The sequence below is a fragment of the Nerophis lumbriciformis genome, linkage group LG06, assembly GCF_033978685.3.
Source record: "Nerophis lumbriciformis linkage group LG06, RoL_Nlum_v2.1, whole genome shotgun sequence".
NCBI classification, from domain to species: Eukaryota; Metazoa; Chordata; class Actinopteri; order Syngnathiformes; family Syngnathidae; genus Nerophis; species Nerophis lumbriciformis.
Window position 1 is genome coordinate 46352387 of NC_084553.2, and position 15366 is coordinate 46367752.

Here is a 15366-nt window from a genome sequence, read left to right on the forward strand (position 1 = left end):
CCCCTTTAAGTAAGACCAACATTTTTAGAGTATAATAAGTATCTCATTCTTTTTAATAACATTGTTATTGTGAAGCTAACCAATAATAAATAAAATACTTCTTACCATTAATGCGACTTCTTGAACAGGTGCGGTAGAAAACGGATGGATGGATTAAAATGCATGAGAATGTTTTATATTTTGAACGTTACTTTTAACACTGTGATTACCAGCGGAATTATTCAGTACTTATCCTGTTAAGAAATGTCAGCTAAGATTTATCTGAGAGCCAGATGCAGTCATCAAAAGAGCCACATCTGGCTCTAGAGCCATAGTTAAAAGTTAAAAGTTAAAGTTAAAGTACCCATGATTGTCACACACACACTAGGTGTGGCGAAATTTTTCTCTGCATTTGACCCATCACCCTTGATCACCCCCTGGGAGATGAGGGGAGCAGTGAGCAGCAGCACAGGCCGCGCCCGGGAATCATTTTGGTGATTTAACCCCCAATTCCAACCCTTGATGCTGAGTGTCAAGCAGGGAGGTAATAGGTCCCATTTTTATAGTCTTTGGTATGACTCGGGCGGGGTTTGAACTCACGACCTACCGATCTCAGGGCGGACACTCTAATCACTAGGAAACAAACTACCGGTTTAGTTTCCCTACCCCTGATCTACACTATTGTGACATCTAATGGACACATTTAGGGTTTCTTTCATTCAAAAATGTCCGCTCATTTTTATACTTAGCAAACTTGTCCTACCAGATCAGGCCCGCGGGCCGTACGTTTGACACCCCTGATTTAGCGTCTCCAATTGACCTAACATGCATATTTTTGGAATGTGGGAGAAAGCCGCAGTACCCGGAGAAAAGAAACGGGGTTTTTAATTCCTCAACTCGCCTGCCTTCTTCTCGATGTCAGCGTTGCATTTTGTTCATTAATTGTTTGTTAATTCCAGCTTGATTCCCCTAAAGCCACTTTTTTTGTTGTTGAATATTGATGATGACAGTTGTGTTGTTATTCCTGCCAGGCATTGAAATGCATGTGTTGATATTCTACTTGTAGGGGAGGATGGGTGGGCCAGTTGCGTTGTCAACATTAATAACAACAACTTGAATTGTGTTTACAGTACAAAGTATCTGTGCACCTAAAGCTCCTTGACGGACAAAACAGTAGGGGATGAAACGTGAAAGCAAGGGCGGAAAGAGGAAGGCAAGGTTTTGACTCTGTTACAGTGTTGCTCTCAGAAAGCCGTAGCGCTTGTCAATCTACTACGCCGGAGTCTTCCACCACATAGTCAGGGTTACCTCACAGGGTGACACTTGAGAGTCTCTTCACACTTGTGTTTCATCCTGTGAAAGGCAGCACTGAGGAAGAGGGAATTGAAAGGAGGCACTGAGGGGAATATATCTTAACATACAGTCATACGGTAAATACCTGCAGTGTTTACAGCCTATTGGAATCCTTAGACAGTGAAACAGACGCCGTGAAAAAATCTCAGACATCTGCTTTATATCGTCATCCTGAGATTAAAACAGGGGAAATCTCTCGCAGTCTCCCTCTTCTTTTCATTAAAGGTCCTTCAAGGGTTTAGCAGTTGCATCAACGCCTCAAAGTCTCAGTGTTTGATAGCCTTGTTGTCCTGTCATCTGGTGTAATTTAATCATCCGTGCCCCTTCTGCTCATGCTGTACGTCCGAGCAGGCAGTGCCGGTCTGCACTTTGGTTCTCCAACCCTGCAGCGAGGAGGAAGAGTGGAGCCCGACACAAAATGTATCTAGGCTCTACAGATCATCCCGTTTGCGCCGCGGTGCCTTCATCTCAATCAGGATCATTTCCGTCTTTAAAAACCTTCGCTACGGCACACATTGATTCTTTCTCTAGGAATTGGCAAGCCGGTGTCTTGTTGATGGCAGCCCTGCCGCAGTAAAACATTCAATTTGAGGAGGCTTCTGTCAAGACAGGAGCTTGTCAACTCCAGTATTTGGCGTGGTGAGGCTTCAGTCTGCCAGCCAATCGATGGGAACAAAGCCCAGGGGGCTAAGGATGTTGTTAATCTGGTTTTAATGAAATGTTAGGCTGATTTACTTGCATACAACTAGACTGTTCCCTTAGTTAAAGGGTAATCAGACAAGGATTAACAAAAAATGCACAGAGTAATAGCCGAAATCAAGACCAAATTTGAGTACTACAGTAAAAATGCATCTGAGTGTGCTAGAAGGCTTGCGGATATTTCGACACAGCGGTAGACACGTCACACAGAGCAATAGGTAGTATAATGTGAACACAAGATTAAAAGGAGAACACAAGGTGTTGACTATGTTACAACACAGCAGCAGTATATAATTATATTTGGGAAAGATTCTGACAAGACGTGATCCTGTCAACTCCTTCGTGTAGGAAGGCTTTACCGCCATCCAGTCAATGGGAACAAAGCTTAGGGGGCTCGGGATGTCGTTTGGTAATTATTACCAGTGTGTTTTTCAGGGGTGGAACGTAGTTGTGCAGGGGTGACACCGAAAAAACAGTCAGTCTACCCCAGGGGTGCTCACACTTTTTCTGCAGGCGAGCTACTTTTCAATTGATCAAGTCGTGGGGCTCTACCTCATTCATATATATAATTTATATTTACTTATTTATGAAATATATGTTTTTGTTAACAAGTTAAAGGTGTTTAATGATAATACAAGCATGTTTAACACATATAATTAATATTGTTAATAAGTTAAAGGTGTTTAAAGATAATGCAAGCATGTTTAACACATATAGTTAATATTGTTAACAAGTTAAAGATGTTTAATGATAATGCAAGCATGTTTTTAACATATAGTTAATATTGTTAATAAATTAAAGGTGTTTAATGATAATACAAGAATGTTTAACACATATAGTTAATATTGTTAACAAGTTAAAGGTGTTTAAAGATAATACAAGCATGTTTAACACTTATAGTTAATATTGGTAATAAGTTAAAGGTGTTTAAAGATAATACAAGCATGTTTAACACATATAGTTAGTATTGTTAACAACTTAAAGGTGTTTAAAGATAATACAAGCATGTTTAACACATATAGATTCCTTTCTTTCTTGAAGACAAGAATATAAGTTGGTGTATTACCTGATTCTGATGACTTGCATTGATTGGAATCAGACAGTGGTGCTGATAACGTCCGCATTTTCGAATGGAGGAGAAAAAAAGTCCTCCTTTCTGTCCAATACCACATGAAAGTGGTTGGTTTTTGGCATCTTATTGATCCAGCTTCCGTACTCCTTTGTATACACTTTACAAGAAATAAATTGTCGGCAAACTCCGTAGCTTGCTAGCTTGTGCACGCCAGCTTTCTGAGACTCTTATTTTGGTAGCGCAGGCAGGATGAAGCAGCGCTTTTATTGTGCAACTGTGCAGTCAGTCTTTGGAGTTTTGACGACAGGTACGGTGCCAGAGTCTGTTGAAATAAAGTGTTTCTCGCCTTCCTGTCGGTAATTTTAATGAGCTGGCAGCAGCCAGCGTCATCTCAAAAGACCCTCGGGTGCCGTGAATGTCAATCAAGTGACGAAAGTGACGTCATAGTGAAGATTAATGATCGCTCATTTTTAGGACTATTTTTTTAATGCCTGACTGGTGATCGACTGACACACCCTCCACGATCAACCGGTAGCTCACGATCGACGTAATGAGCACCCCCGGTCTACCCCAACAGGTAGCTACCGTAGTACTTCACCACGGTTACCACCGCTTGGTATGGATTGAATCTTCTTGTAAGATTATTGCTGACATTAAACCATACCGCAAAGCAATAAGCTGTTACAGTACGTCAGACAACTTGCAACAGTTGGCGCAAAATACAAATACAATTTACGGCAATGTACTGCAAAGTGAACTGGACCGTGTATTGGGTTTGTTCTGAATAACAGTACAACAAAATACATGATTTTGGGCCATAAACATACATACAAAAATGTACAGCCTCTGTCACTTACTTTAAAAACGTATTTATTTGGAGCAGGTGCATGGAACTGAGCTGTTAGGGTTAACCATACATTATCAATTGAATTAGTCTTGTTATATAAACAAGATTGTGTCGAAAAATGGGTAGGACTGTTTCTGTTATTATAAAAATGTGCCTATTTTTTCTACTGATTTTTAAATCCAACAAGTTTTACAGTCATAGTGTCTCACCTCGATTATTGTTCCGATGTGATTTGGTCTTGCGCTCCAAAGAAAGATATACAAAAGCTCCAACTTTTGCAAAATAAAGCAGGACGACTGAAATTAAAGTGCCCACTTTGGACTAGTATTGACAGTATGCATTACAATCTATCATGGTTATATGTTGATAAGCATTTACTAAAAAACCTGATGGTATTTTTTTTACTATTAATATTACAACAAGACCAAAAATCTTACACTCTGAAATATCATGTTTGTAACAGACACAGACACTCCACTAGACCAGTGGTTCTCAACCTTTTTTCAATGATGTACCCCCTGTGAACATTTTTTTAATTCAAGTACCCCCTAATCAGAGAAAAGCATTTTTGGTTGAAAAAAAGAGATAAAGAAGAAAAATATAGCACTATGTCATCAGTTTCTGATTTATTAAATGGTATAACGGTGCAAAATATCGCTCATTTGTAGTGGTCTTTCTTGAACTATTTGGAAAAAAAGATATACAAATAACTAAAAACTTGTTGAAAAATAAACAAGTGGTTCAATTATAAATAAAGATTTCCACACAGAGAAGTAATCATCAACATAAAGTGCCCTCTTTGGGGACTGTAATAGAGATCCATCTGGATTCATGAACTTAAATTCTAAACATTTCTTCACAAAAAAATAAATCTTTAACACCAATATTTATGGGACATGTCTACAAAAAATCTAGCTGTCAACACTGAATATTGCATTGTTGCATTTCTTTTCACAGTTCTTTTTGACAGACATTTTAGTGAGGGTCAAACCATCATGGCATGGGGGAAACTCTGGGTTTATGGTAATGAATGGAATAGCCTACTTTATTTGATGTTCAGTTTATGAACTTACATTCATATTTTGTTGAAGTATTATTCAATAAATATATTTATAAAGGATTTTTGAATTGTTGCTATTTTTAGAATATTTAAAAAAAATCTCACGTACCCCTTGGCATACCTTCAAGTACCCCCAGGGGTACGCGTACCCCCATTTGAGAACCACTGCACTAGACAACAAACTAATGGAAACATAGTAGTACCAGGAGGAAGAACATGTGCTATGCAAAAAACTGTGTTGTACGGAGCTGTTTTCCAGTGGAATAGGCTGCCTTGTGTATTAAAAGAGTCAAATAATGTGAGAGTTTTTCAAAACAAGCTTAAAAAGCTACTACACTAAAGACTGTTTTTTTATTCCCTTATATTCTTTATTTTATATATGATGGATTGTAGTACTGTTTATGTGTAGCATTTTAAAGCATTCCCTTTGTTATTAAGTGTCTTCTCCATGTATGTATTATGGATTTTTAGATGTTATTGTCTTGACCGCAGGAAGGTTAGTGCCTAATGGGGATGCATTTTATACAAATAAACAGTATGTAAAATTTCCTCTGTAATAAAGTAAAATTGTAACGTTCATAAACATTTTATTTAAATTTAAACAGATTAGGTCCTCATTCAAATCCACTCTTTACATTGCTGGCAACAAAATAATTTTAAATATTACACAGTGTGCCTTTTATGAGTATTTGCACAACAAATGAATAACCTGGACTGAGTAGAACTAGAAACACAGTGGAATAGCAAAAGATGGTGGGACTGAAATAATGTTCGAAACAGATGAATGTATGCTCTTGTGTAAAAAAAATATATTATAACTGAAATGACTTAGATATAGTGAAGGACCACAGACGTCTGGAATCTGGCTGCTCTTCATCGGCTCTCATCAATCAAAAAAGAATGCCTGCCACCCGGATATGTGCGTGCAGATAAAGATTGCCCGCCAATATGTGCGGGCACTGCACACATTAAAAGATTACCCACCACCCAAATATGTGCCCGCCGATTTAGATTTCCCGGCATTATGTGCACCCCGCAGGGGGAGCAAGTTACATGACGCCAAGGTATACACTATGCTTCCGCCACTACAATATGAAGTATTTTTTTTTCTCTTTCTATCCCCTCCTGCTCCGGCCCGGCTGCACTAAATGATAATATAAATACATTTAATAAAGTAAAATACAAATAAGGCAACAAGAGAAGTATCCTACACTTCTCTTTTGTAAAGTAAATCTGAACAGCCGATATGGGCATCTACATCAACTATATGATTTGCCTGAGAAGCTGGACAGGACACAAGAAAAAAAAAACAAAAAAAACAAAAAACAATATGAAGTATAATTGATAAAACATTAAATATTGAGAGTATGTGAATCATTCCTACCTTCTTTACTTCCCTGACCTCCTAAAAGGTTTTGTAAGCCATCAGAAATATCTTGCCATCCATCCATTTTCTATTGATGTCCCTCAAACAACTAAAGTGTGTGACACTAGTCCACTAGTTCATGTGTAATAAGTACATTTGGGAAAATTCTAATCTGGGTCCCCTGAATTAAGCAAATCTTTGGCATACCATTAGATAGAGCCCAAACAGTATCCTTATAATGGCTGGAAAAACACTGCTTCAAAACCTCTGAATGCGGTGCACTACAAAAACTGAAATCTAAGTAAGATTAAATATCTCAAATAAGGCTGATATTTGCTTATTTTCTGTCTAATAAGATCATTCTTCTCACTAAGCAGATTTTATGTTAGTGTTTTACTTGTTTTAAGGGTTTTGGTCCTAAATGATCTCAGTAAGATATTACAGCTGGTTGCTGAGATATGATGACCTATATTGAGTAAAACATGCTTGAAACTAGAATATCAACTGTTGCAAAGCTGTGTCATCAACACTCACAAGTATAAAACTACTTTTTTAAAGTAATAATTTCTTATTTCAAGCATGAAAAAAAAATCATGATTTTGACACAGTTGTGTCTCATAATTAAAACAGATGACAGCCAAATTGACTTTGCTGTTTTATTTTCAATGAAACAAGAGAAAATATGTACTCATATAGTAGTACAGTTGGCACAGTACAGTAAACTGACAGTTAATGTTTAAACATTTAACATGTGACATTTCAAACAATTTTGAACAGAAATAGTTCATGCACATTCAGATAAATTCCTCAAAATTACAATTAAAAAATTTTTGGCCGGGGACCGGGCTGTATATATGCGCACTAATTGACTGAAAGAGCACACACTTGGCATGATGATGTCATGTTATCGATGGAATAATGCATGTTTAGACCATATGATTTGCCTGAGAGTAACAAGCGGTTGCCTTGTTGCCTTTCCATTAAGAACAATAAATTAGTTTTTAGTATAAGTTTGCAGGTTTCAAGAAATGTAATGCCGAGCGCATATCATTATGTCAAGATAATGGCACTAGCATTTACTTAATTTAAGAATATATTTCGACATATTGAGCATAAAGGTCTTTTTTTTTTTTCTACCAAGAAAAGTGTACTTGTTATTAGTGAGAATATACTTATTTTAAGGTATTTTGGGGTTCATTGAGGTTAGCTAACTTTCCTTGTTTTGGAAAGTCTTGACAAGCCAAATGTTCTTGTTCTATTGGCAGATAATTTTGCTTAGTTCAAATAAAATACCCCTAATTTTTGTGGGGGTTTTTCTTGTTTTTGAACACTGACTTTTTGCAGTGTGGTAGTAAGGGTGGCCTGTCAAATTTAAACGGTGGGACATGCCACCCCTGACCAACCCCATACATGCCACTGAGTATACCATCAGAAAGCAGCCAGCATTGGATAAAGAAATATGAATCTTTTTTGAAGGAAAAAATATATGAAACATCAGCTTTTGGAGGCTGAACTTGAAGCTACCTGCAGTCAAGTTACATTATTGGGGTTCATCAGTTAATTGAGATAGAAAAAGTTGCCAGTGATGATGATCCAACATATATGAGAGGATTCAATCAGTGGTACTCAAAGAGCAACACAAACAATTGTCACTGCAGAACAGACAGCCACATTCGGACAGGACAAAGACATCATCCAGAAATGCCACAAATGTTCTCAAGGACATGGCATCTAGCCTCGGTCATGCTGTTAGCACTCTCAACACCAACCGTGTTCTATTCAGCAAGCTAAAGTCCTTTATAAGTCCAGTAACCACGAACAGTGAATTGTAATGGCAAGGTAAGGGAAGACTTGACAATCAAAGAACATGTTGATAGACTGCCAGTTCTGGTCTTAGGTATTGGAATGGAAAAACATATTGATGTGCCTAAGATATTTTCGGGCACTGGTGCTGCCCATGCAGAAGCTGTGGTGGGCTTTGATACCTCTGCATACTATTTTTTATTAATATTAAATTATCTAAATAGATAATACACAGCAAGGTTCAGTTTTTGGGAATGCAGGGCCACCTCTAAAAATTGTTTCAGTGCATTTTAAAATGACCATTATTTCTTTCTTCACAAGTGGAAAATATTTAGGAGGTGAAAGACTGAAATTTGCCAACTTCAAACAAATAATCATACATATGAGTCACACTAATCTTGACATTTTCCTTTTGAGGGTAATCAGAAAAGAATCAACAAAACGTGTAATGACTACAAGCTGAGAACAGGGGTTTTGATAGTGTGGCACAGTGAACCTCCACAAGGAGCCAATAATGAGGTCGAGGTCTTCCATATACACTAAAAATGTGATTTTCTGAAGCATTTTTTGTAAAGTTATCTCCATCTCATTGTAAGAAGTCTAAATCAAGTCTACTGGCGAGGGCCACTTTACAGTTTCTAAACCCATGGTGTAGGTCATACAGTCAGAAGCTTAAAAGACGCTTCTGCTCTAGGGCTAGGCTGACAGCTTTGATAGTTATTCCGATTACCTAAAGTTCAATATTCATGACAACAGTCTTTTCAACAAATCTCTATTATGTCTCTGTTTTCAGAAACTACACGTCTTCAAGAAGACCCTCCAGGCCTTGATTTACCCGATCTCTTCCACAACACCTCATAACTTTGAGGTGTGGACAGCCACCGCACCCACCTACTGCCATGAGTGCGAGGGGCTGCTATGGGGCATCGCCCGTCAAGGCATGCGCTGCTCCGAGTGTGGCGTTAAATGCCACGAGAAGTGCCAAGACCTGCTCAACGCAGATTGTTTACAGAGTAAGTCTAAAAATACATTAAAACCTCCACAGAATTCTAAGCTACATGTGTTTGTAGGGTTCATTACAATGCTAGTCACTTTCCCGCTCTATCATCTCCAATCAGTATCTCAATCAGGGGTGTTCCTTTTTTAACAGTGTAACTTAATGGAAATAATGCAGCTGGATGCTCGCGGCAATCCATGCACACTTAAGTGGATTAGCTACACCAAAATGCAATGTATTGTAACAGTGTTACGCTAGCATAACAATGTTTTTCAATTCGAAATGTGTTTCATCTTATTATCACGCAAGAATCTGCCCCTTATGAACCCTCTGCAGATAAAAGAAAATACTGCAACAAATAACCCTCAAATGGGACTTTTCTCTCAACCATTCAACTATTCAACTATACACAAACTATTCTATGGCATCTTTTAGGGGCCGTGGAGAAAAGCTCCAAGCATGGAGCAGAGGACAAGACCCAGAACATTATCATGGCCATGAAAGAGCGAATGAAAATCCGGGAGAAGAACCGTCCCGAAGTGTTTGAGGTGATCCAGGAGATGTTCCACATCTCTAAAGAGGAATTTGCCAGCCATCTAAAAACAGCAAAGCAGGCTGTGCTGGATGGTACCTCCAAATGGTCCGCTAAAATCAGCATCACTGGTAAGTCTTGTTCACTGGATGCTTCAGTTAAAAGTTATTGCATATTGGTTGAATACAGTACAGAACAATGAACTAACAAAATATTCTTCAAAAAACTCACTGATGACCGTGAGATCTACCAAGGCCTTAGCTTGTGTGACCCTCCGTTCTCTGTCCTCCAGATCCTAAATCTTATAACTACAAGTTAAAGGGGAACATTATCACAATTTCAGATTGGTTAAAACCATTAAAAATCAGTTCCCAGTGGCTTATTATATTTTTTGAAGTTTTTTTCAAAATTTTACCCATCACGCAATATCCCTAAAAAAAGCTTCAAGGTGCCTGATTTTAACCATCGTTATAAACACCCGTCCATTTTCCTGTGACGTCACATAGTGAAGCCAACACAAACAAACATGGCGGAAAGAACAGCAAGCTATAGCGACATTAGCTCGGATTCAGACTCGGATTTCAGCGGCTTAAGCGATTCAACAGACTACGAATGTATTGAAACGGATGGTTGTAGTGTGGAGGCAGGTAGCGAAAACGAAATTGAAGAAGAAACTGAAGCGATTGAGCCATATCGGTTTGAACCATATGCAAGCGAAACCGACGAAAACAACACGTCAGCCAGCAACACGGGAGAAAGCGAGGACGAATTTGGCGATCGCCTTCTAACCAACGATTGGTATGTGTTTGTTTGGCATTAAAGGAAACTAACAACTATAAACTAGGTTTACAGCATATGAAATACATTTGGCAACAACATGCACTTTGAGAGTGCAGACAGCCCAATTTTCATCAATTAATATATTCTGTAGACATACCCTCATCCGCGCTCTTTTCCTGAAAGCTGATCCGTCCAGTTTTGGAGTTGATGTCAGCAGGCCAGGGAAGCTAGGGTCGATAGGGGGTTTAGCTTGCTCGTCTGCGGGAACAAACTGCCGCCATTGCTTGCCGTGCTACCGAGGTCCTTTGTCCCTGAATTGCTCACACACTCCGGCAGATTCAATGGGGGTCTGGCGGCAGATTTCTTTGACTTTATCGTTGGAAATGCATCTGCTTTGAGTGTCGCAGGATATCCACACATTCTTGCCATCTCTGTCGTCGCATAGCTTTCGTCGGTAAAGTGTGCGGAACAAACGTCCAATTTCTTGCCACTTTCGCATTTTTGGGCCACTGGTGCAACTTGAATCCATCCCTGTTCGTGTTGTTACACCCTCCGACAACACACCGACGAGGCATGATGTCTCCAAGGTACGGAAAACAGTCGAAAAAACGTAAAATAAAAGAGCTGTTTTGACCCGGTGTTTGAGAAAATGGCGGATTGCTTCCCGATGCGACGTCACGTTGCTCCGAGAGCGAATATTAGAAAGGCATTTAATTCGCCAAAATTCACCCATTTAGAGTTCGGAAATCGGTTAAAAAAATAGATGGTCTTTTTTCTGCAACATCAAGGTATATATTGACGCTTACATAGGTCTGGTGATAATGTTCCCCTTTAAGATCATCTGACATAAATTGTGGGATCCTAATTTGTATATACTTTCCATTAATCTCAGAGTTCAGGGTGGTACACTTTGACCACGCTCGCCCTGTACACAGAGGCGTCAACCTGGTTCGGTTACTGCCCAAAAGGTACCATCAGGTGAAAATGTGGGGGTTGACTTTGCTGGGATTTGTGTAAAAGCTAAATATATCAATAAATGCCAGCTCTTTCGTTACAGTTGAAGCACTTCTGATACTATGTGAGAAAGTGAAAACAGTCCGGGTCAACTTTGCCGACCCTCCCAAACTTTCCCGCAGTTTGTGCAGTTTACTAAAAAAAAGCAACAGGAGAAATTAGAATTTCTACAGTTTCTACAGGCACTGTTTACATGTTAAGCTTCAGTAAAAAAAAAAAAAATACTAATGGAAACGCTGCGGCCCTGCTCCTGGCAAATGTTAAACTAGCGTCAGAATGGCAAATAAAAAAGCCTTCGGGAGGCACTGCATGTAATGTTTTAAGAGGGGAGTTCACTCACAGGGTAATCCCAGAATTGCATATTCTCACAAGTTTGCACGGTGAGTTCTGGAAATGAGCTCACCAGAGCTCTCTTTGAGATGCCAATCAAAATGTCAAGCGCCTGAGTGGAATTCGACAAGACGGCTCTACAAAGCACCTTCAGAAGGTCTCTTGTTACAGCGTACATTTCAGAAAGCTGGCAATTTCATGGGTTATTTCATGCTTAATACAACCTAACATTTTTGGTGGTAGTAAAGGGGAAATTGATGATCCTTCCGTCGTCATGAACTTTATTGTCTTCGCCAACCTTTATAGTAAAAAAGGAGCTGTGGAAATGGGAAAAAAAAATCCTGTTACTACCTCTTCTACAGTAGTGGTACTATTGACAAAAAGAGACCATTCACAAAAATATATCGTAGTAGCAAAGTACTAACCCAATTGTTACACTTTTACGGGACTACTTTGGCTTTGACTTAACTGGTTACATCAGGTAAGGTCAACAAGGTTGCCTCAATCTCAGGCATCCAATCCATCACGGTGGTAACTACTGTGTGTCAGGCCAGGCTCAGTTACTGCACATTTTGCACTTCTACCTTTGTCAATAGATCTGCAGACAGAAGGAGGCGGTGAGGCACAAATAAAATGTTTGGAGGGATGGGATTGGGAAGAAAAAAAAAAAGGGTTGCGTCTGTTGATATCTCAAGGGGTCTATTGAATGTCCCATTTTAGACTGTGCCTATTGAGCGGTCATTTATTTATCATTCATTCAATAAGCAAAAACTGGCAGGGACTCCACAGCTCTCAGGCTGCAGCCAGGAGATATTCTGTTCCTACTACTGGAAGGTCTGGGACTGAGTAAGCCTTTAACCTTAATAATTGAACATATCTGAAGGAAGAATATGTAAAAGGAACGTCAGAATACTGAGGAGTTTTGCAAAACCTCCAGTTCTGAGTGTACTATAACTTCACAGTAAAGTTGTTGGCCATCTTTGACTGGATGCAAAATTATTTGGTTAATAGAGAACAAAAAAATGATTGGAAACACAAGCATCCATATTTTGTTTGTTCTCCACTTTTTAAGACCCCGAGACCTTTGCACACTTTCTCTACCACAGGAGGCATTTGTTTTTGTCCCTTCTGGGAGTAAACAGGTCACGGCTGCTCAACCCTCTACAGCCTCGCCTCCAACTCCTGCCTGCATTGGGCTGGGCATATACTGAATATGTAGTCTGAATTATTTAACCAGGTCCTTGCATATTTAATGATCCAGTCTGCTTTTCCTCCCCTTTATGGCGCATTGAAACACTACATTATTGTTTTTATTTTCTTGTACGCCTTCCTTTGTGCATGTGGAACCGTAGAATTCCGAATCACAGGTCATTCTTCAGTTTCAAGTCTTGAAATATTGGCAGCAGCAGGCGCACACACACACAGGAGGAGATCTACGGCCTTGATAGGACATTAATTATGCATAGACTTAACACTGTGTGCTAAATGAAAGGAAGGTGAATCCTGTTAATGATACCAACAGTGATGTTTGCCACCCAACCCAGCAAATGATACATTGAAAGTAAAGCAAAAACTTTAAAAAAGGAAGTAACATGCTTCGGCCTGAGTAATGCACTCGAAACTCCTGTAAAAATGTTCTGCAATGGCGTCTGGAAATGAAGTGCCAGTGGGGGTAAGGACAAATGACTGATTGTAGCACTAAAGCAACACAGTGGGTGTTTTGGTTGCTTCTTGCAAATTATGGACTGCTTAAGTGAGGGATGTAGTACCCAAATAGCAAAAACAGAGCTGATTGCACTCATTACAAGCCATCTAAATAATCCTAAACCAATGATTTAAGATAAAATTGCACACACTGAATTGATTCACGGTGCTCTTACTGGCAAGCTGTCTACCCTGCCTTGAATTTGCCCTTATTTTTCTTCCTAACACAGTCATGAGTGCTCAAGGGCTCCAGGCCAAGGACAAAACAGGCTCCAGCGACCCATATGTCACCGTCCAGGTGGGGAAGACCAAGCGCAGGACAAAGACAATTTTTGGCAACCTCAATCCGGTGTGGGACGAGAGGTTTTACTTGTAAGTGCTCTCTAAGAATACCTCATTTGGGATCCAATCCCTTGTTTAGCTTGTAAACCTGGGTAATCAATAGCTAAGGGGGGGTAGTACGAATTGATAAAACATGAAACACAGCAGCTGCAGTGGCGGTGCTAAAGCCAGCCTTGTCGCAGCTTTGCGGTAACATCCATCAGGGTAAGCAGCAGAGTTCTAATCCCTGTTGTTTTAAGGACCGAATAAATTGCTTTAGCTGTATGTGACATACCGTATCATGTCCTCTCTATTGTCCTGACCATCTGCCTGCCTTTTCCCTAATGTTTTATAGTCCCAGGAATGTCACAAGTCTACCTGCTTCTATTTTTTGTCTCTATTGTAGCAGAAAATAGTGCCACCATCTACATTTTAATGGTCTGTGTGAACACGCAAAAGAAAAATATGACAAAACAATTAAATGTTTAACATGTTTTTGCCGCAGTTCATGTCGTGGCACATTTATATACGGTCCGGAGAGTTTTGAGCTGTATCGGGTAGAATGTCAAACTAAAAGTTGTGTTTTGGGGTAACCTGTTTTTAGGCAATTTTGCCGCCCTGTTTGGTTTGTGTGTGTGTGTACATGTGTGTGTTGTTCCTATTATATGCATGTGCATTGCACAACGTGAGGTGAAGGACAAGCAGGAGTTGTGGAGGCTTTTCTGTAGTAAAAATGGCAAGTGGAAAAGACAAACAGTGAGAGATACGGTGTGTGTCCGTGGCATTTTATAGTTCTGCTGTATATGAGCACTTTGACAGACATGCAAACTTTTCTGGGTTCTCCATATACCATACTTGCCAACCCTCCCGGATTTTCCGGGAGACTCCCGAAATTCAGCGCCTCTCCCGAAAACCTCCCGGGACAAATTTTCTCCCGAAATTCAGGCGGAGCTGGAGGCCACGCCCCCTCCAAGTCTATTCGGACCTGAGTGACGTGTCGACAGCCTGTTTTCACGTCCGCTTTCCCACAATACAAACAGCGTGCCTGCCCAACTATAGAATGATCGAGGGCGAGTTTTTGGTTTCTTATGTGGGTTTATTGTTAGGCAGTTTCATTAACGTCCTCCCAGCGCCGTAACAACACACAACAACGGCAGTCACGTTTTCGTCTACCGTAAAGCAGTTTGTCTGCCGTAAACAGCAATGTTGTGACACTCTTAAATAGGACAATTCTGCCATCTACTGTACATGCATATGTGACAATAACATCTGCGGCTTTTAGAGAGTGCAGTGCACAACTGCTATACTATATATATATACTTACATATATATATATATATATATATATATATATATATATATATATATATATATATACATACATATAATTAAAAAAAAAAAAATATATATATATATATATATATATATATATATATATATATATATATATATATATATATATATATAGCTAGAATTCACTGAAAGTCAAGTATTTCATATATATGAAAT

General features: G+C 39.4%; 1 protein-coding gene across 3 annotated transcripts in view; it reads left to right on the top strand.

Annotated features, from left to right (window-relative positions):
* The window catches only part of LOC133608863 (protein unc-13 homolog C), a 384474-nt gene that overhangs the window by 138068 nt on the left and 231040 nt on the right, over window positions 1–15366 (top strand). For all 3 annotated transcript variants that reach the window (XM_061964459.2, XM_061964461.2, XM_061964460.2), the window contains exons 7-9: window positions 8973–9192; window positions 9612–9839; window positions 13767–13908. In XM_061964459.2, the coding sequence (XP_061820443.2) occupies window positions 8973–9192; window positions 9612–9839; window positions 13767–13908 (590 nt within the window). The remainder of the gene's footprint in view (window positions 1–8972; window positions 9193–9611; window positions 9840–13766; window positions 13909–15366) is intronic.